This window comes from Melospiza melodia, unplaced genomic scaffold, assembly GCF_035770615.1.
Source record: "Melospiza melodia melodia isolate bMelMel2 unplaced genomic scaffold, bMelMel2.pri scaffold_88, whole genome shotgun sequence".
NCBI lineage: Eukaryota > Metazoa > Chordata > Aves > Passeriformes > Passerellidae > Melospiza > Melospiza melodia.
In genome coordinates, this window is record NW_026948803.1 from 154,424 (window position 1) to 176,759 (window position 22,336).

A 22,336-nucleotide genomic window follows, 5' to 3' on the forward strand; every position below is an offset into this window, starting at 1 on the left:
AGCCCCTGCAGAGCCAGGATGGAGCTGTGGGACAGGGCGGGGTGTCAGTCACTACTGAGAGACAAACAGGACATGGCAGAAGCAGAGGGAGGCCCTCACCAGACCCTTGAGAAATGCCACCCCTTCCCTGTCAGCTGCCTGAGAGGCTGCTGGAGCTTCAGTCCCAGATGGCTTCTGATTGTAGGGCCAGGGTCACTTTGGAATCTGTGGCTCCCCTCGGGCTGAGAACGACCCAGGAGAGCAGCAGCACAGTGCTCTGGGAACGTGTGAGCCCAGCAGCCTTTGAGTCTTGGCCCACAAAGGGCGTATGGGAAGCTGAAACCCATCTTCTCTTGCTTTCTGTGCAGGTGCTTCTAGAGAAAGAGCAGGAGCACACTGCCTCATCTGAGCTGCCATGCCAGACTCAGAGAGAGCTGTTCCCAGCCCAAGAGCAGGAAGAGCAGCTCAGGCAGCAGGTGGAAGAGCCACAGGAGAATGGCCAGGTGAGCCTGACTGGCCAGGGGACAGAGGGAAGGGCAGGAAGAGGGGCATAAACCAGAGCTCCTGGGACTGAGGAGGCCAGGAGTCCCACAGGCACTGGAAGCACAGAGCCTTGCAATCTGCAGAGATCAGCCCTGGGACAGGATGGTTACAGTGGAAGCAGAGCTGAGTGGAAAAGCAGAAAGAAGGGGCTGAATAAATGTGATTTTGAGGCTAAAAGAGGGAAAAGCTGAGCCTGATGGCAGCTCTCAGTCACTTGCTCTGCTTTTGTGTGTACAGAACATCAAGGCAGAGCCACAAACAGAGCTGCCTGGAGCTCAGAGTGCCATCATGGCAGTGAAGAGGAGGAATGAAGACATTCAAGAGGAGAAGAATCTCCCTATGCAGAGGGGCAATCAACAAAAACAGGTGAATGAAGGAATGGCAGCCACTCCACTCATGAAAGAGAGTCCTTTCCGTTGTTGTTTACAGAAAATTGACGAACAGATGGAGGCACAGCTGCAAGAAACTGAGGCTAGGATAAAGACAAGGAAGAAGAGGCTAGATGAAAAAATTAAAATCATCAAAGAGAAAATGAATCACCTCCTTCAGGAGCAAAAGGCTCTTGAAAAGCGAGTGAAATAGCAATAGGCACTGCAGTCACCCAAGGGTTGGTTTCTGCCTGCCCTGCCTTTCCAGTGCAGAGCAGCAGCAGCGGGTGGGTGATGCCTCTGAGGGCCATCCTGATGAGGCCTCTGTCAGAGCTGCTCTCAGGGACACTTCCTGCTCTGCTGGATCTCAGATGATGCTCTAGGCAGTGGCATTACTCCTCTGGCCATTTAGCCAGCAGTCATCCAAATGAACTCCTGCTGGCTTCTTCCAGGTGACCTTGCTTCTTGAGGTGTTTTTGCAGGTGAACATGGTCACTCACATAGATTTGGAATACGAGCTACAAGCTGTCTGTATCCCTTGAGGATCTGCTCCTGTACTTTCCTTTCTTCCCAGTCCATGACTCCTGGCTGACAGGGACAAGCTGTAGTCTCTGACTGCTTTGTTCTGTTTGACTTGAGGTGGAAGTGTCGCCATCCTACCAGGCAGCCTGCAGAGAGTTCCAGCAAATGATGGGCAACCAAGAGCCCCGAGGCTGGCATGAGGCCCAGGAACTGACCCATCCAGAGATGCTGCAGGATAAGCACATCCCGAGGAAGGTGCAGAAAAAGAGAATTTCATGGCAGGAGGTAGAACATTAGAATGTGGAGCTGCAAATGTATCTGCAGACCTAGGAGGGGGAAAGGAGTCTTTGGGAGAAGTGGAGCAGTCATTGCTGCAGTCATCCTTCAGAACACGAAACCGGCTATGAACTCGAGTAAAACCAGCCTTTGGTTTTGACCATTTGGTTTCACAAGTGGACATCCAAAGCAATCCAGTTGAGGAGCTCTGCATGTGGCTGACAGCAGCTTCCTAAGGGCTTGCATTTCAAATGGCAATCTCTCTTGCATTTCAGGGCAATCTCTGCCACACCTTCCTGACATCAACTCATTTCTTGTCTCAGATCTACACCGACTTTGACACTGAAGCTGCTGCAGAAGCAGCAGTGCCGTCCCAAGGAGCCTTTGCTCCCCAGCTGAAGAAATGGAGCCTGAGCCCTTGGTTCACCTGCCGTGCTGACCCAGCTGCTGCTCAGCAACAGGAGATGGCGGGTGACTCCCTGGAGCAGCAGAGTACATCTGGTATCTTTCTTATCTGAGGGCCAGTGAGTTGTGTGCACATGTCAGCACAGCTGTACCAAAGGGTTCTGATCAGTTTAGTGTCACAGAAGTGCTGGCAGTGCTCCGAGGCAGCAAGAGAGAGCTCTGGGTGTTCCTGCTGCCTCTGAGGGCAGCTTAGACTGGCTGGAGTTTGCCTGGGCTTCCCTTCTCTCTCCCGAAGGCAGAAGCAGGGATTGTTCCTGGATCAGCAGAAGGCTGTGACTGCTTGAGTCCCAGCCACTGGCAGAAGCCCTGCTGAGATCAGTCTCTAGGAGAACACATCAAGCCCTTTGTGATTCTGCAGCACAACCCAATGAATCTGCTTCTTGCCCTGAACAGCTGCCAGTGCTGTGCTCTCAGATAAGTTCTGGTAGGGTTGAGAAGAGAGCCCAGTGGACTCTGTGTCTGCCATCACCTGTTGGGACAAAAAGGGCACTGATCTGCGCCTCGGCGTAGCTGATCTCAAAGCCCATCCTGTTGTGTCCTGAATGGGGGCAACAGCTTGTCCAGGGCTCAGGCTCACTCTGGCTTCTTCCCATCAGTGCCTGTCAGTGCTCATGCTTGGGCTGTGCCAGCCTTGTTGTGGTCGCTGCCCTGCCCCTGAGGGCTGTGGGAATGCAGAGGCTGGAGCCTTCCTTAGCTGGGAGGGTCCCGCTGCTGCCCGGCTGCTGCAGCGCGGAGCTGCCTGAGGCTGCAGCCCCTTCTCTGGGCCAGCTTCTGCCTCGCATGGCCTGGACTCACAGGAGGGTCAGCATCTCCTCTGGGCAGCTCTCTGTGTCACAGGGACGCCTGAGGAGCACTGCTGTCCTCTGTGCCCATGCCCGCCGTGCAGGGTTGGGAAGATGGGGACGTGTGCGGTGCCGAGAGGGCGAGTGCAATGGGAGCGACTGAGCCGCGCTGTCAGGGAGAAGAGAAGCGGCGCGGTTCTTCACGCAGGGCACGGGCAAGGGCGTCTGTGAGCTCAGCCTGCTCATAAAGGGTGAGGGTCCTGATGCTGAAAGCCCCGTGGGGATTGGTTCTAGCATGAGCTGCTCTGGTTTACAAACACAGAGGCATTCTTCTGGCAAACTGCTGCAAGGTGGAAAGATGGGAACACTTGGCAATATTCCTCCTGTTCTGGACTTGGCATCTGTTCAGAGGAATTGATTCTACATGTCCAGGTGCATTTAATCTTAGCAAGTAGGAAACCTTTTCTAAATCTCACAGTTTTTATTCCCAAGAAAACAAAGGCACTCTTAGTTCCAGCTCTCCTTAATGATTCTAGATGACAAACTTACTTGCCTAGGTAGGTATTCTCTATGTATTCTCTTCTGGTCTCAGTGTCGTCTGAATGTATCTCCCTGTGCTTCCCTGTGTGTCTGCTGTCAAGAAGTCTCTCCCTTCAAAGGATGCTAGATATCAGTCTCTGTGACAGCCACTTGTGCTGTGGGCCTGCTGTTCTTTTCTTGGTGTTCCAGTTGCTGTTCCTGTTGTTGTTAGCCAGCTGTCCACCAAGGGAGGGCTCAGAGCCCCAGACAGTGGGGCTGCCTTTTGTATCTCCTGGAAGCTGGGATCTCTGCTTTAAAGTGAACATCTTGCATTTTGTTTCCCTCAGGGAGAATGGTGAAGATGGAAAATCCCATTCTAAAATACATTGAACTGGAAAATATTGGCAGTGGGTGAGTCCAAGCAATGTTAATGGTACAAAACTATGCATCAGGTGTTTTGCTGGTGGAATAGGTATCAAGTGTGAAGTCAGACAAACTGCAAATGTGTTCAGGCACTGGGCTTAGATTGTCAGTGCTGATCAGAATTTCTAGGTGTGCTCAGAAGGCATTGTCAAAGACATCTTCATGCTTCCAGTGTCCTGCAGGCATTTACAGCAGAGATCTCCTGTGTGGGCTGGCTTTCACTGCAAGATCTAAATGGCTTCTCCTTTCTCTGCTTCTGTTTTGTTTCTAGGAGTTTTGGAGACGTTTACAGAGCACTCGACAGTGCCACAGGAGGAGAGGTAAATGTGAACAGCCCCTGCAGACTCTGCTGCACTTGAGGGCTTTCCCCTCTGGTGCAAGTTGTGGCTGGAGCTTTGGGCAGAGCTGTGCTGAAAAGGCACAAGAAGCACAGACTGGTGCCAGCCCACAGAACACATTTGGGACTTTGTCCTCCTCAGCTGCCGGAAGGAAGGCACGGAGGGCAGCGGTTCCTTTCAGAGAAGGACGCGCTCACTCGCACTCCATTGCTAAAACACAGGTGGTGCCTTCGAGCACCTCACTGCTCTTTGGGGCTACAGCTTCAGAGGCCTGAATTCTCATTTCTGGCTGCCAGAAAATCCATCTGAAAGTTACTGGCAGATCCTTAGCCACCTGCAGTGCTGCACTTGGGAACTGCACATAGGGAGAGATCTGCAAGGCGTCCCTGAAAGCCCTGAGCCCTGCCCATATCACAAGATGTATCCACAGAGTATTAAGGCATGGATTACTTCTTCTGAATCCCAAACCAAGCAGCAGAGAGTGTGGTCAGAGGTTTGTGCGTGATAACTGAGACACCGCTGTTACCAAGTGGTCAAGGCAAAATGTCAGTGCCCCCACATGTCCTGTAACTGGCTCTCAAAGGAGCAGAGAAATGGGCTGTTGGAATGTCAGTTCCTGATTACTGCACTGCCTGATCACAAGGCAGTTTGGCACAGCTCAGCTGTGTCATTGCAAAATCACTCACTCCATGTGCCTTGTGGTTTCGTGCCACCAACTTCTCAAGTTACTGATTTTCAATGTCATTTTAGGTGGCCATCAAGAAAATACAGCTTCAAGGACTGAGGAAGAAGGAATTAAAAGTCAACGAACTCATGGTCATGAAGGTGAATAGAAATCCCAACCTGGTCAACTGTTTAGACAGGTGAGTTGTGCTTTTGTCCCATGAATGTTTGTTTACATATTGCAAACATGCAAGGTAAAATCCCCCTTTGGTCACTGGCAGAAAATAGAGCTGTAATTATTGGCTAATTATTATTGCTCTTTTCATCTCCAGTGGATGAGAAGAGATTGCATTTTGTCTGCATGAGTCTTCGCTGGCACATGGTATTTGAAAATTGTTCAAAAACCCGGATGAGTTGTGTCTTACTAAATCAATGATCTCTATATTCACAGCCACCACTTTGTTTTGGAGCTTGATTTTTTTCAAGTGTCTTCTTCTGTCCAGGTAAACTAACAAGGATTTCCCTTGGATTGTTGCCACTGGTTTTCATTGCTATGCATGCCAGGAAGACTAGGTGCTTTTTTCCAGAAAAACCATGCGTGACAGGTTTTTTATCTGGGCTGTTTCTAAACTGCACATTTTGCTTACTGCCCATCTAAGACATCTCCTTTTTTGCAGCTGTGCCTTTCTCCTTGAGACTGCACAGATGGCAAAAAATGCACAGCCAAGAGGAAATGTCTATTCCTTTTTTTTGTCTTTGTCTCAAAGAGACCTGAAAAGAAGAATCAACCCTTATTTTCCAAACAGCAACCTAGCCATGTACATTCATCTCCATGCCCTTGTTTCCTTCTTTCAGCTACCTTGTGGGTGAGGAACTGTCCCTGGTTATGGAGTACATGGATGGAGGCACTCTGAGCAATGTCATCAGCCAGACCTACCTGTCGGAAGATGAGATGGCAGCCATCAGTCGGGAGGTCAGCAATCCCATCTGTGTTTCCAGGGGCTTGGGCAGGATTGTCTGGGAAACGGGGGCTCAGAGCTGGAGTGATTTCCTGTGCCAAGCTTTGTTTCTGTGTTGCTGCTATTCTATGGGCAAGTAAAAGCATCTACAGGGAAAGGCCTGCCATTGCCCCTTCACTCCCTGTACTCAGTGCCAGTACTCTTATCTCCTGCTGTAGTATTCTCACTCTGTCTCTTGTATTTGTATTTGTATTTGTATTTGCTGTTCTCCACCTTGCCTCTCTAAATGTTTGCCTGGAGTCTGTCTTCACTGCATTCCTTGCCTGTAAAAGCAAAGGTGCTGGTGGCAGGATTTGAAATGACCAGCAAAGAAAAAAGACTCATTTCTCACAGTCCTCAGCTGAAAAGGATAGAAGTGCAGCCAAAAATGCTCTTTGCTTCCACAAAGTGACTGGTGTGATACTTACACGCCTGTGCTGAGGCCAGCAAGAAAATCTATTCCATGCAGCCTCCCACCCAAAAGTGATCCACTAAACACCAAAGGGAGGGACTTTTCCTTTCCAAACCCCTCCTTTGTCCTCTGCAAGGAAAAAGCACGTCCACTGCAGCAGGAGTCACCCTGGCTGGTTTGCAGGGGACAGCCTACAACAGCAGGTGCTGTTGCTCTTTCAAAAGCTGACGTGCCTTTCCTCAGAAAGGTCCTGCTCTGCAAGTGTTGGAGCAGCAAGCTCTTCCTCTCAGTGGCCATTACTGTTCTGCCATTACTTCCCATTCCCCTGGAGAGGGAATCTTTTAGATTCTTTGCTTCCTTTCTTTTGTGATGAAATCGCATCACTCATTTTTGCCCTCCTCTTTCTGTTTTCTCTCTCAGTGCCTGCAAGGACTGGATTTTCTTCATTCAAACCACGTCATCCACCAAGATGTGAAGAGCAGCAACATCCTTCTCAGAACTGACGGTTCTGTCAAGCTGGGTCAGTATATTCTTGGTCAGGTGCAGCGTTCCAGGGATGTGGGTGTGGGGCTGCTTGGAGTGACTGCCAGCTCCCCAGAAATGGTGCTGGTGGCAGTGCAGGGACCCCAACTGCAAGCTGAGGGTACAGTTGGAATGTGCACAGAGGTATAAGGAACCACAAGCAGTCAAGAGTGGCCTTGCTCTGTGTGTGTCCCTTCTAGACAGAGGGATCTACAATCTAAAGCTTCAGGGGAATGAAGTCCACTGCTGTGAGAAGCGTTAAGAAACCTGGGATTTTTTGGAAGTGGCCAATTCCATACTCCCTTGGCTAAAGCCCCAAGGAAATCGAGCATGAACAGTCCTCCAGGAGATCCAACAGCACATTGTTAGCCTGAGAGTGGGGAATTCTTTTGCTTGGTTTCCTAACTGGAGCTGGCTTTCATGGTTTGTTGTTTTCTCCACAGCTGACTTTGGCCTCTTTGCTCAGCTCAGCCCTGAGCAGGACAGACAGAGCTCCGTGGCCGGCGCTGCTGGGTGGCTGGCGCCTGAAGTGGTGACAGGTCAACCATGTGGCCCCAAAGTGGACATATGGTCTTTGGGAATCGTGGGCATCGAAATGGTGGAACGAGAAGTTCCTTCCTGGAATGCAACGCCTGTCTTGGTAAGGTGCAAATACTCACTGATCCCACTGTCTTTCTCACCTGTCCCGTGTTCTGTGTGCCATTGGACAAAATCCCATTGCCATCTGCTGGCACCACTTCCACCAAGGTCCCCTTCTAAAAATGCCCCTGCAACACATCAGCATCTGCTGTAGCTTTGGTTGTATCAGAAAGGGAAGTGGCAGTTCAGAAACCTAACCAGTTCAGAAACCTGTCATTTTGGCCTCCAGCCATGCCTGACATTTCCCACTTGTTTTTTGAACAATGTTGGAACTCTGTTTCTGAAGGACAAGAATTTTTCAGTGGACAGGGTAGACATGTGATAAATATCTAGAGAAATAGAGGTTAGACCTTTCCAGTTTAAATTTCATAGAAAACATAGGAAAAAAGGAAAAAGAAAAGTAAACAAAAAAGGAAAAGAGAAAAAAACTTACTACCAAAGCAATGCCCAAGCTGTTCTGCTTGCTTTTTCATTTTTTAAACGCAGCTCTTCTCTTCCATTCTGTAGCATCTTTTCCAAATCCTGTGGTCGTTGAAACTTTCAGGCTTTCAAGTCATCTGTACATTGTTCAGTCATGTGTGTGGGTGGCCTGGATAAGTGTAGGATGTGTTTATCTCCGACTGCAGTTAGAATTGTTTGCCAAACCCTTGGCTGTTTCTTGGTACTTTAACAAGTTGATGAGCTCGCAGGCAGGTGCCTGGGCAGGGATCCAACGTGGGCAGTTGACACTGGTGCTGTGTTTCTTTACCTCAGGAGCAGGGCCATCCCTGGCCTGCACAGTTCTAATGACAGGGAGGGCTCCAGCTCCTCACCATGGCCAGTGGCTGAGCTCAGCTGAGAGTCAGGATAAAACCCTCTTTGTCACCTCTGGTGATGTGGGAAAAGGACAGAAAGCCGCATCAATTATTTGTACACAAGGGGAGTGCATTGCCATTTCCGGCTTTGAAATTCTCCTTTGGGTTAAAGAGGATAATAGCAAAGTCTCTTTGGTCACCATCTATTTCAGTGCCAAGAGCACAGAGTTATCATGACAGTGGTGGGCATTTTTATGGAGACTCCAAGGCCTCTTGCCATTGTTATTTTTGTCTATTTGAGATGGAGTCTGCAAGTTGAGGTTTGAATAGTTCCAAGTCGGTGTCTTATGTTTCTAAATACCATCTTGCAAAAGCAGAATGAGCTCTCTCCCTCTGACTTGTCAGCGTGTTAGAGCTTGGTTCCACATGAACCACACTGGATAATGATCAGTCGATGTCTTGCCAATCTACACTGTAATTCCTTGGCCTGAGGAGTATCAGAAAGACCTGCTGAGCTCCATGGACACTGTCAGCTGCATGGAAGTGAGCATCCTTGGCCTTGCTGAAGACACTGGAGCTCAGCTTAGGTTAGATGCTCTTGAGCAGGAGAAAGGCTGGAATCCTCAGGTGTTTCCAGAGGCCTGCGTGCCCAGAGGGAAGAAGTTCTGGGGAGCAGCTGGATGTTTCTGCACATCATGGAAGGGGATTGCCAGACAGCTCAAGCCTCACCACAGGCAAACACTTCCCAGCTCTTCTCAGGCAACATTTGCTTTGGGTTTCAAGTTGTTCCCACTTATCTGGCTGCGAAGATGCCCCTCAAACCACAAGGCAAGCCTCTCAGAACTGGTGTTACATTTCCAGAAATGAAGAAAAGAAGCCCAAACACAAGAAAGTTGCTAAGGCACTGGTTTTTAGGGAGGAACTTAACTCCCTGTGCAGTTTCTTCTCACTGGGAAACATGCCTGAAACCTGGCCATGAGGGTGTAAAGGCCACAGAGTCTCTTCTGCTTCTTGTGCAGTGATGCTGAAACACTCAGTGACCATGTTTCTCTCCCAGCCCAAGCCACATTCTGCACATCACCAAGCCAGAGCCTGGTGATGTGGAGAGCCTGCCAAAACCTCCCATTTGTTTCCTGGCACTTTCTGGGATGGGCCTACCATTCATGCATTGACTTGAGTAGCCAATTGAGCAGAGTGTGACCGTAGGAATGGAACCTCTCCTTCTGATTTGACCATGAAAGGTTTTTCTTTTCCATGTAAGGAAAGCAGAAATTTTCAGACTGCTGAGAGACAGAGCTGCAGGTGGCTCCTGTATGTCCAAGCAGGTGTTTTCATGCCAGTACATTTGTGCATGCATCTTAATGTGTCTATGTTGAAGATGAGATTCCCAATGTTTGTTTCCTTACCTGAGGAATACCTGGTGGATTTCCTTTCTTTCCTTCCAATTCCCATTGTTTTCAAGAACAAAGCAAAAAACTTGATTCATTTTGTTTTATGGCAGCTGTGCTTAAGGGACCAAGAAGCACTGCAGAAATACTTTTCATATACTAACCCTTGGATAGAGTAGAGTTAGTATAGCAAAGTCCTTCTTCCAAAAAGCCTCTCAAGTTGGTATGAATCCTCAGGGAAGGAAATGTGATTGTGCTGATGTAGTTCCCACTAACTAGGTCAGTATATGAAATCAGCTGCCAAGGCAAGATCTGTGGGATGTTGGAGAGTCTGTGGTTGCATCAGGGTTTGGGGTTTTGGTTGGTAAAGAAAAGTCATCTCTGGGTCTCTGCCAGGGCAGAAACTGCCACTGCAGAGTGGAGCTTAATCAATGGGATCTGGGAAAGCAGTGACAGATGGGAAAGAAGCAGGTGGAGCCTGGTGTCTCCTTTTTCCCCAGCCCCAACTCCTGATAGCCACAGGAGGAAGACAAAAGCTGAAGCAGCCCAACCTATTTTCATCCTGCCTGCGTGACTTCCTGAGCTGCTGCCTGCAGAGAGACGAGGCGCGGTGCTGGTCTGCCAAGGAGCTCCTGCAGGTAAAATGTGAAGGGGCTGCAGGTGAAATAGGCTCTGAGGGATGGGCTCCTCCTCCACTCAAGCCCAAGGCATCAGATGAGCCCCCTTCCTCCTCACCTCCACTCTTGCTGCTCTTCAAATGAAAATGGTGAGGAATCCTAGACTGGGCTGGGCTGGCAGGGTCCTGTAAAGGTCCTCTGGTGCAAGTGTCCTGCAATGAGCAGGGACCTATTTAAAGACATCAAGTTTCTCAGAGCCCTTTGCCACCAGAGCTGGAATGGTTGCAGGGATGGGGCACCTACAAGCTCTTGGGGCAAGCTGTGCCAGGGTCACACCATGCTCGGAGTAAACAAGTTCTGATTAGATCCTATTTGTGTTTAAAAATATTCACCCCCATCCTATTGTATCTGGCCCTGTTAAAAAAGGTGTTGCCCACTTTCTTCAAAGCCACTCTGAAGTCTTGGAAAGTGGCAATAACGTCTCCCTGGGGCCTGTTCTTCACAAAACTGAATAACTCCAGCTCCCTCTGCATTTCCTGAGTCACAGAGGTCCTCTGGCTGTTTCTGTCACCCTCTTTTGTAATTTGGTGGGGTGTTCAGTTTTATCTAATGGCAAAAGAATTGAAGTAGAGCAATGCAGGGTTCAGAGACATGAAATGGTGGTGGAGAAACCCAAGGAAGCCAGTCCCAGCCTAGGTTTGGCTGTGGGCAGGAGGGGCTGTGGGGGGCTCACTGTGAGGCTCTGAGGGGCCCTGGTTTGTGCCCCCCAGCCCACCCTCAGAGGTTTCTGCCATGCAAACAGGGACAGCTGGGAGGGACTTGTCCCAGCCCCATCTGCTGCCTGGCATGCTCAAGCAGACGGGAACTGTGCCAGGGTTACTGCCAGGTTGTGTGGCAGAGAGGGAACTGCAGGGCCCAGTGCCACTGGGCTGGCCCTGCTGGGAAGGAAGGAGCCATCCAGCACACGAGGGGCAGGGCATGGAACGGTAGACACTGCTCTGTCTCCCTGTGGAAATCAGCACAGTGCCTGTCTTTCAAAGAGAGGGACCAGTGTGAGGCTTTGGAGTTTCCTGAAAAGTTGAAACTCCAAGGACAGAAAGCACCATTTCTAGAGTACTGGCAAGGCAAAAATCTCAGCAAGATGAAGACACCTGGATAAATGGATGAGTGGGATTCTGGGCCAGGTTTGCCTGTGATGGCAAAGTCCTGCACATAAAGTTGGAGGTGTAGATGGTCCCATTGTTCCTCTTCCTGTATCCTTCTAGGAGCCAGAGGAATCCTGTGAAGCACTGAGCTTGGAAAGTCATGGTCCATTGTTTTTTGTTGATTTGTTTTTTTTTCCCTTTGGGCAGCATCCATTTGTAACATTTGCTGAGCCTGCGTCCAGCCTGGTGCCACTGATTGTTTCAGGGAAGAAGAGGAGGGAGACAAGAACATGACAATCACATCAGGACCATTTATTCCTCAACCAGTTGATAGTAGGATTGTAGGTTAGGACTAGGATTAGGATTAGGATTAGGATTAGGATTAGGATTAGGATTAGGATTAGGATTAGGATTAGGATTAGGATTAGGATTCGGGATAGGTTTAGGGTTAGGGTTAGAGTAGGATTGTCTAATAGCACTGCAGAGTAGGATTGGAAATGAATAAAGTTTCTGAAACCACACCTCACCTTGAAGATTCCCTTCCTTCTCACTCTGCGAATAAGCTCAAAAATTCCTTCTGAATTGTCTGTTGTTTCTTAAAGGTGGAAAGTGACACAGTGTCTTTGGCATGGTGTGAAAGTGGGGAAAGATGTTCTTCATTCATCCTCTCCAGACCACACTGCCTTTGGAATATGGCCCACTGGTCTGTTTTTGGCCAGCTTTGGTACTTCTATTTGAGGCAGAAAGGGCAATGGCATTTGAAAGCAAAACCAAAAGAAGAATGAGGCAGCCCAAACACCCTGTGCAGATGCAGGCCTTCAGCTGTGACTGGAGAGCATTTGGGCTCCTGCCACTTGGATTTGGATCCCTACATGCAATAATCTCTTTGGCTGGAGGAAAGCCTTGCTCAAGTGAGAAAGCAGAAAGATCAGAGAGGGTGCTCGGGAAGGTCTCCTGTGGGGCAGAGCTGTCAGCGCCTGTGAGGTGAGAGCGGGCCCGGCCTTGCCCGGGCTGGAGCCCCAGCAGAGCTCCGGCAGAGGCCGGAGCAGGCTGAGCCCCGGCAGAGGCAGGCTGGAAGGAGGCCCTTGGAGCTGCAAGAGGCAGCAGCCGGGCCCTGGGTGCCTCTTGCTGGGAGCGGGCGAATCCTCCGCTCTCAGAGCCCAGGTGGCAGCTGGCTGCTGCCGAGGGGAAGCGCAGCCATGCTGGGCACAGCCCACCCTGGAGGCCATGGCCGTCTGGAGTGTGCCCAGGAGCAGAGAAAGGCCAAGGGCAGCTGCGGGCCGCTGGGCTGGCTGAGGATTCCTCCTCTTCTGCGGCTGCCCTGCAACTCCTGGCAAAGGCCAGCAGTGTGTGCAGCACTCGGGGCACCGGGGCAGGGAGCCGGGCTGCTCGGCAGGCTGGAGCACAGGGCAGCTCCTTCAGGCCCGGCACTTGTGCCAGGGAAGCGAGGCCAGCGTGAGGCAGGGACAGCTTGACGGGGCCTATCTGCAGGAGCCAGCGCCTCACGCAGCTCTGGGAGGAAGCGCCTGCAACCCTGCAATTCTGCACTGAGCCAGAGCAAAGGTGTGAGATTGAGACGGAGTAGGAATTTATTTTGAATTAGGTGAAGTGTTTGGAAGAGATGAGGGGTCTGTGGGGCTAAAGTTGAAAGAAAAGCTGAATTTTAGAGACAATAAAGAGATAGAGAAAGAAAAACAGAAATGACTACAAAGTTAATCTGTTTTAGACTTAGAAATTTTTTTGATAAAGAAGAACTGGTGCTAAATGTCACGCAGAATGAATATGTATGAACTTATTTTGAAACTGCATGCATATGCATTTAGAAGGGAGATAAAAGAAGACCCGAGGTCTTCAGAGGTACGCTTGCCTTTATGGGGGCTTGTGTCCAGCGCGCATCGTAATAAAAGCATACCGGGCTTTACAACTTTTACAAAGTTGTGAGGTTTCTTCTTTTCTCCACAAAACATTCTTGGTGAGCCAGCCAGGAGAAGGAGACACTTTCCGTCTCCATCTCTGTCCTCGCAGGGGCGGGGGGGGGCCGACGGACTCCTAGGCATGCCTTAATATTTTCCTGAAGGAGGCTCCACTCCTCTTGACTTGCCTCCTGCTGGGACAGACAAGGACCTGCTGGCCTGCGGAGGAAGATACGGTATGTACTGAGGGGCCCCCGGGGGAGAGGAAGGAGAGCAAAGGAGTAAACCACCCAGAGACGTCTGGGTTCAGCTGATAGAGCAGCTGTATTAGAGACGGGGTTCATCGTTCTGATAGAGCGGAACCGCCAGCAGCTCTGGGGGTGAGCTGGGTGAACCCGTGTATGCGTGTATTGGGGTTCATTGTTCTGATAGGGCAGAGCTGAACCCGTGTGTGTTTTCTTTGTTTGTGTGTGTGTGAGTGGTGTCCGGACACTGTGTTGCTGTATGTTGCATTGAGTGATCGGCACGCTGTATTTGTAATTGTGCAAGTGTATAAAGTGTATGTTGTATAAAAGAGAGTAGATCCATAGTGCTCTACTTCACAGGGGGGGGAAGTCCTACCCGCCGCTGAAGAAGCTGAGTAAACACCGGCCAAGGCAGGCTTTGGGGGCGGGGAGCGCCCGACAGAGAAAACAGAGTAAACTGTAGAAAAGCGTAGGTGAAGACGTTTATTGAGTAAAAGTAGTAAATTGTAGTGTAAGTTGTGCATACTTTCACCGTGGCTAGACGAACCCGAGGGGTTCCTCTGCCTCAGTGGTTTAGACTCGACCCCTGAGAGTTTGTGAATCCGGTAGATTATTGGATAGATAGGGGAGACGAACAAATTCATTTAAAAAAACTCTACCAGACTTCAGCTAACACTCTTGTAAGTCTAGACTGAGAACAACTTGCCGTAAAAGATTTAGAGCTCCCTGTAATAAATAGAATAGCTTGCCTTTGCAAAAAATTTCGGGTAGCCTTTGGTACATCAAGGGGCTGGCACGCTGCACAAGTATTATTACAGTGTATAGTTTGTGAGAAACACTGGTATTGCTGTTCTAACAAACGACAGAGCACGTGCCCCAAGTGTAGATTAGAAGTTTCTGATCAAGCTGATTCAGAGTCTAAGATTTTAAAACTTGTGTGTGGGAAATCGCATCTGATACCTGCCACTTGGAGTGTGTGGGAGGAAGATTGAGAAGCTACTGTGAAGTCCTCTGAAAAGAGGTTTGGGTGGAAGCGAGATAGGGCAAGAAGGAAATAATGAGAACTAACCAGAGCAAAGAAGTTCCACAGGCCAACCCCTTAGGGTGCATCTTAGCCCACTAGAAAGAAGTCACTAGCCGGGGGAGCTCTGAGAATAAAAAAAATCTAATCCAGTATTGCACACACTAATAACCCTTATACAAGTTAGAAGACAGAGCAAAGTGGCCACCCACTGGAACCCTAGACTATAATACTTTACTGCAGTTAATGTTGTTTTTAAGACGAGAAAGTTAATGAGATGAGGTCTCGTATGCTGATAAGTTTTTTGTTTTAGGAAATCACCAAGAGTAGCAAAAAGACTGTGAGATTAAATCACCCTCAGACCTACTGGTCTTAGCCCTTGAAAAAGATAACAAGGCAAAGAGAATGCAAATCAAACGCTGTTGTTCAGCATGCAGTATAGGACAACGATGTATGAGATCAGATAAGGCCTATCGTTCTGAGGAGCAAGAACGAGACACATTTGAGTGAGTGAAAGCTCCTCCACCTCCTCCCCGAGGGGGGGAGGTTAGAGAAGTTGAAGCTGAAACTGAAGATGAAGAGGAAGAGTACTTCCCCAAAAAGGAGGAGGACTCAAGTAGAGAATGCACATCTACTAGAACCCACCCCATCCGTGGGAGTCCAGTTGCATCTAGAACTAGGAGGCAAGTAGTGCTACAGGCTCCTCTGCGACAGGCAGTGGGACCAGAAGGAGCCAAATTAATGATTAAAGTGCCATTTACCACCCTTGATTTAGAAACATGAGAAAAGATTGCGAAGAATTATTGTGTTGACCTGATACTCACTGCCAAATGCCTATGATATGTTATCAAACACCACAATCCAGACTGGGCTGACATCCAGCTACTACTAGATGCTTTCACTGAAACAGAGAAACAGCTGATCCTAAAGACAGCAGAGAATTGGGCAGAAGATTACTGTAAGGCCACACAGCTGGATGTAAAAGAACATTTCCCCCTCCAAGACCCAGAATGGGATCCTAATGTGTCGGCAGAGGTAAAGAAATTAGCAGAGTATCAAGAGTAGATAGCAACAGGAGTAGAAAGAGCTATTCCAAAAACCATAAACTGGTCTGCCTTATATTCCCTTAAGCAGGGGCCTTCTGAGACTCCATCTGAATTTCTAGAGCGTTTAAGGAATACTATGCGTCGTCATACATCATTAGATCTGGAGTCTGAGATAGGGACAAATCAACTAGTTAATTCATTTTTAAAGCAGTCTGCTAGAGATATCAGGCATAAACTTCAGAAAATTCAGAGACCAGATGAGAAGAATCTTGAAGCCTTGTTAGAAGAAGCCTAGAGAGTATTTAGTAACCAAGAAGAAAGATAAAAACAAAGAATGAAAAAGTTAGTGGCAGTAGTACAGGAAGAAAAGCAGAAGAAATACAACCAGAGACCGCCAAGACAAAGACCACCTCAGCTAAGCAAGAACCAGTGTGCAATCTGCAAAAGAATTAGTCACTAGAAAAGCCAATGCCCAGAACGAAGAAGGAGTGACCAACAGATAGCTGCACACGTACAAAACAACTGAAGAGGACCGGGGGATTCTACCCCAGCAGATCCATAACAATGAAGCTAAGAGAAGAAAAGAGTAGGATTTTTAGTTGACACAAGAGCTACATATTCAGTCTTAAATAAAGCTTTAGTACCTGTAGAAAATGATTATGTTGTAGTGCAAAGAGCAACTAGCCAGTCTGAAAGGGCATATTTTTGTAAACCTTTGAAGTATAAATTGAGAAAACAATAGAGTATTCATAAATTCTTGTACATGCCTAATTTGGTGAATTAAGCACTTTTAGGGAGAGATTTATTGGAACAATTACAAGCAACCATTACATTCAAAAATGGGGAAATTACTCTGGAGGTGAATGATCAAAAGTACATAGAGGTATTAAGTTTAACTCTGACAGCTATTGGCATTAAGGAAGAAACTGATGAAGAAATATTAGGTCAGGTATTTCCTGGGGTGTGGGCCTCTGATGTGCCAGGGAGGGCGAAAAATGCCTCCCCCATAGTAATCAAACTCAAGCAGGGGGCGCAACCAGTGAGAATCAAGCAGTACCCCCTAAAGAAAGAGGATAGGGAAGGAATCAGCCCAATAATTGAAAATTTTCTGCGGTTAGGATTACTGAAAGAATGCCAATCTGATTTCAATACTCCCATCTTACCTGTTCGGAAATCTGATGGGTCATACCGGATAGTACAGGATTTGAGGGCTGTCAATAAAATAACAGAAGATCTGTATCCGGTGGTAGCAAATCCATACACTTTATTAACTTGCCTAACACCTGAGCTAACCTGGTTTACTGTTTTAGATTTAAAGGATGCCTTCTTTTGCCTCCCCATCCATGAAGCCAGCCAAAAAATCTTTGCATTCGAATGGGAAAGCCCTAAGAGTGGGCGCAAAACCCAGCTCACATGGACCAGACTACCCCAAGGCTGGAAAAATTCCCCTACTTTGTTCAGGGAGCAACTTGCAAAGGATCTGGAGTCCTGGGAAGCTCCACAGGAAGGAGGGAGGCTTTTGCAGTATGTGGACGACCTTCTAGTGGCCACTCGGACGAGGGAAGCATGTGTGGCCTGGACGGTAAGCCTTTTGAATTTCCTAGGACTCCAAGGATACAGAGTATCGAAGAAAAAGGAGCAAATAGTAAAACAGAAAGTTATCTACCTGGGGTACGAGGTGAGTGCTGGGCAACGGACTTTAGGGCAGGCTCGCAAGGAAGCCATATGCCAAACCCCAAAACCCCAGACCATAAAAGAGCTCCGAACCTTCTTAGGCATGGCAGGATGGTGCCGGCTGTGGGTCTATAATTATGGACTGCTTGTCAGACCCCTCTATGCTCTGATTGCCGATGGAAGCAGAGATCTCCAGTGGACAAAAGAAGCAACATGGGCCTTTCACCAGCTGAAGGATGCTCTCATGTCAGCTCCAGCTCTGGGACTTCCAGATGTGAGTAAACCATTCTTCCTATTTTCCCATGAGAAACAGGGAATTGCCCTGGGAATACTGGCTCAGGACTTGGGTCCATACCGGAGGGCAGTTGCTTACCTCTCTAAGCAGCTAGATGCAACAGCCAAAGGATGGCCAGGTTGCCTCAGAGCTGTAGCAGCAGTTGTGCTGAACATTCAAGAGGCACGCAAGTTTACTCTGGGACAAAAATTGACTGTGCTAGTGTCCCACACAGTGTCCGCAGTACTGGAAGTAAAGGGTGGCCACTGGCTTTCACCACAGAGGTTTCTGAAATACCAGGCCATCATGGTAGAGCAAGATGATGTAGAGATCGTGGTGACTAATATTGTCAACCCAGCTTCCTTTCTCAGTGGAAATCAAGGAGAAGCAGTACACCATGATTGCCTGGAGACCATTGAAGCTACCTACTCCAGCCACCCAGACTTAAAGGATACCCATCTGGATGATGCAGAGACCTGGTTCACTGACGGGAGCAGCTATGTTGCCAATGGGAAGCGACATGATGGGTATGCAGTGACCACCTACAGAGAGGTAATCGAGTCTGGACCCTTACCAACAGATACCTCCGCGCAGAAGGCTGAGATAATTGCCCTGACCCGTGCCTTGGAAAGGGCAAAAGGGAGGAGAATAAACATCTACACAGACTCGAGGTATGCATTTGGAGTTGTACATGCACATGGGGCCATCTGGAAGGAGAGGGGACTGCTTACCTCACAGGGAAAGAAGGAAAGAACATCAAACATGCACAAGAGATAATCCAGCTGCTGGAAGCAGTTCAGCTGCCTGAAAAGGTAGCAATTATGCATATTAAGGCACACCAAAATTTGAGCTCAGAATTGGAAGAAGGAAATGAGCTGGCGGATAGAGAGGCAAAAGAGGCAGCAAAAGGTGAGGTAGCTACTGAAGGAGTCCTTATTCCAGATGGACAAATCTCCCTTGAAGGTAAGCCAGAATACAACAAGAGAGATAGGAAATTAATTGAAGATCAAAAAGGGACGTATAACCAAGAAGGGTTATACTATTGAAAAGTATACCATTGAAAAGAAACTGGTAATCCCTTCCCATCTATTGTGGTCACTAGTAAGGGAGGAACACCAGAAAACGCACTGGGGCATAAATGCCCTATACACATACCTGATTGAAAGAATTGTTGCTAGGAATTTATATGCCACTATTACTCAGGTGACCCGACAGTGTGATCTTTGCCTCCAGACTAACCCCAAAAATACCCCCAGACCGAAACTCGGTCAGAGTGGGAGAGGCCATGGGCCTGGACAGCAGTGGCAAATTGACTTTTCAGAACTCACAAGGAAAGGGGGGTATCGATATTTGCTGGTATTGACAGACACATTTTCAGGGTGGCCAGAAGCGTTCCCACCAGAACTGTCAAAGCTAGAGAGGTGACCAGAGTATTATTACAAGAAATAATGCCACGCTTCGGAGTTCCAGCCACAATATCCTCAGATAGAGGATCACATTTCGTTTCCAAAATAGTACAACAGATTAGTAGCCACCTGGGCATAGACTGGGAACTCCACACCCCATACCGCCCCCAATCAAGCGGCCAGGTGGAGAAGATGAATCATTTGATTAAACAGCAAATCATAAGACTGGGGCAGGAAGCTAATCTACCTTGGCCCCAGGCTCTTCCAATAGCACTGTTGCGAATTCAAACAAAACCTCGAGCTAAAGAAAAGTTAAGCCCTTTTGAAATACTCTATGGAAGACCATATGGAATAAAAAAGGGAGTGTCCACCCATATTGGAGAGGTAACACTAGCCACCTACATGGTGGCTTTAAACAAACAGCTCAAGGAAATTGAGAAACATGTGGCTGGAACTCGGAGCAGGGAATTAGATGGGCCAGTACATAATATACAACCTGGAGATTATGTATATTTTAAGTCTCTTACAGAAAAGACCTTGGAACCACAGTGGGAAGGACCATTCCAAGTGCTTCTCACCACCTTCACTGCAATCAAAATCAAGGAGCAGAACGCCTGGATTCATCACTCTCAGGTGAAGAAGGCCCAGAAACCTCTTGAGGAGTGACGCCAGGAGACAATGAACTGAGACTAAAACTTACTCGGGCAAAATGAGTATATTGCGGTCGGGAGTAGCTCATATTTTAGTTTGTAGAATTGTTTTGTGTGTTATCATAACTGAAGTTTTAGAACTTGAAAGTACCTTTATTCAGAGCAATGCTGAATGGCCTTGGTCCCAGGCGTTTAATCAGTATACTGGATCCATGGGAAAACCTTCTGAGATAAAGGATTTAAACCTATCCACTGTGGTAATTCATGGAGATCAGGTATATGGGGAGCAGGAATGGCAGGAACGGAAGCTGTGGACACTTCAAGGGATCAGAGGAGAAGAAATTAAGGTAGGGTGCCGGATGATAAATGGGACAGCTTATGAGAGACCAAATGAAATTAGTGTCTCAACCTCTCCTGGTGTACATGAACACCAGGAAATCTGTGATAGCCCAAATGAATCAGACTGCTGGTGCAATTTCACCTTAATACAGCCTGTAGAAATAACTTGCCTTTGGGCACAGGAAGATATCGGGCTTTCATTTAAATTCAAAATAGATACTACACCTTTTACCACAGCAGAATCCTATACAGCCCACACCAAGACTCAAATAGTTCAGACTCAACCCAAACTTGAACCTGAGGTGTATGGGGTAGGCCCCTATGTAGTAAGGAATGTGGGTGAGCAGCAACTATTATTCAATCCAGAATGGTCTCTCAAACGTGTGGAGTTGATAATGCAAATTAACATCTCAAAAATCCAACCAGCCTGCTCCTCCTTCCTAAAAACTTCCTTTGAGGGCTGGACAACATGGTTACAAAAACAGGCATACCTCAGGAGCAGAACAAGAAGGGATCTAACTGGCATATTAGGGACAGGATTAGGAGTTTTAAATGGAATTGATTCGGAAATACTGATGAATAGGTTGGCCACTGCAGCAAGTAGCCTAACAAAATTGAAGCAACCCTTGCAGTCATCTCTATTGGCATTAGGAACTAGCCAGTGGCAGATTTCGAAAGTTCTGTCAAAATGGGAAACGGCCGGGGACCAAGACCACAAGCTGATAGTAGAAGCACTTGGTACAGTTCAAGATAATGTGTCCTTAGCTTTCAGTTGTATACAAGCACAGTTATGGATGCAGGCAACAGCAGCTCTGATCATACGGAAAGGGGGTGAAGGTAATTTTCCAGCTGAAATTCGGAAGGTTGTGTGGGATAATGCAATTGATTTTGAAAGGAAGTTTCAGTCCTGGTGGACTATGGTGAATTTCACCTATGATCCTGTTTCTAATGTGGCAACTGCCTTTGTGCTTACTATTAATGCTCAGGATGTGTGTTTGGACACTGAGCAGAGTATTTGTCACTTTGAAATTCATCCAGTCACTGACCATAAAACTGTGCTCGTATATACTGGAAAAGGGTGTATGCTTGAGAACTGCTTGTGCTGCTGTACAAATTGATAGCAATGATGTTATTCTGTCTAGTAGAAACCATTCTAATCTCTGTATATGTAATTTTGTTAAGATTATTGGATGTGATCTTTGGGTGGTCACCAACTGCAAATGGAATCTTTAATAAGTTGTGCCACCCCATTGTAGTTTTACTACTAATAGTCGGGGTAAGCTTAGGATTATCTACTATATTGTTAATTTAGAACTAGAGAATGCTACAACGAATAGCTGTACTAACATCTTTGTCAAAAGCACATGGTGAAGCACTAAAAGACACTTACTGTTGTGAAGGTTTTCATTGAGTAAAAGAATTTACTTATTTCCTAGGAAAGGGGGGAATGAGACAGAGTAAAGATCCATTCTGAATTAGGTGAAGTGTCTAAGAGAGGTGAAAAGTCTGTGAGGCCAAAGCTGAAGGAAGAACTCGCATGCCGAGACAGCAAGGAGACAGAGAAAGAAAAACAGAAAAGACCACAAGGTCGATTTGCCCCCGACTTAGAAATTCCTTTGATAAAGAAGAACTAGTGCTAAATGTCACACGGAATGAATATGTATGAACTTACTGTGAAACTGTATGCATATGCATTTGGAAGGGGGATAAAAGAAGACCCGAGGTCTTCAGAGGCACGCATGCCTTGTTGAGGGACTTGCGTCCGGCGCGCGTTGTAAATAAACATACCGGGCTTTACAACTTTTATAAAGTTGTGAGGTTTCTTCTTTTCTCCGCAAAACAGTATTGGGGAAAAATTATAAATATTGTATACGTAACTTTGAGTATAAAGATAAGTGACCGCCCTGGGGGCTCTCAGTGTGCCCATGGCTGACATGCTGTGCAGACCTCTGTTGGGCCGAGAGAAAATCTTTTAGATAAACAATTAATAAACACCGAGACCGAGAAAAGATTTGAAGTCTCTCCTCGTCCTTTGAAGCGCCGGAATGTCCAAGGCCACCCTGGGCCTTTTCAGGCCACCTAAACAGCCGAGAAACCGACAAGTGGCATTCGCTGCGTGGGCTACTCCCCACCAACCCTTTGGGGGGGGGATAAGCCCTGAAGAGCCGAGAGGACAGCTCCGATCTAGGACGAGTTCCCAGGAGAGCACTGATAGCTCCTGAGGAGAGAAGCCTGAAGAAAAAAGAAAAAGAAAAAAAAAAAAATGGCCAGAAGAGTCTGCAAAAAACAGCAGTCCCTGAGAATTCCATCTCTCAGCTTCTGCCGAAGAAAGTTCGTAGCAGAGCAGCCCGGATCGGAACCGGAAGGCGCCTCTG

General features: G+C 47.8%; 1 protein-coding gene across 1 annotated transcript; it reads left to right on the top strand.

Moving 5' to 3' along the window:
- Window positions 1-7,293: 7,293 nt before the first annotated feature.
- On the top strand, window positions 7,294-21,144 carry LOC134414006 (uncharacterized). The gene is made up of 2 exons (XM_063148006.1): window positions 7,294-7,450; window positions 19,492-21,144. The coding sequence occupies exon 2, from the start codon at window positions 19,682-19,684 to the stop codon at window positions 21,077-21,079; it is 1,398 nt and encodes a 465-aa protein (XP_063004076.1). The 5' UTR covers window positions 7,294-7,450; window positions 19,492-19,681; the 3' UTR covers window positions 21,080-21,144.
- The last annotated feature ends 1,192 nt before the right edge of the window (window positions 21,145-22,336 follow it).

Coding starts and splice junctions, on each gene's coding strand:
- LOC134414006 (XM_063148006.1), top strand. CDS start 19,682: ATGAGTATATTGCGGTCGGGAGTAGCTCATATTTTAGTTTGTAGAATT.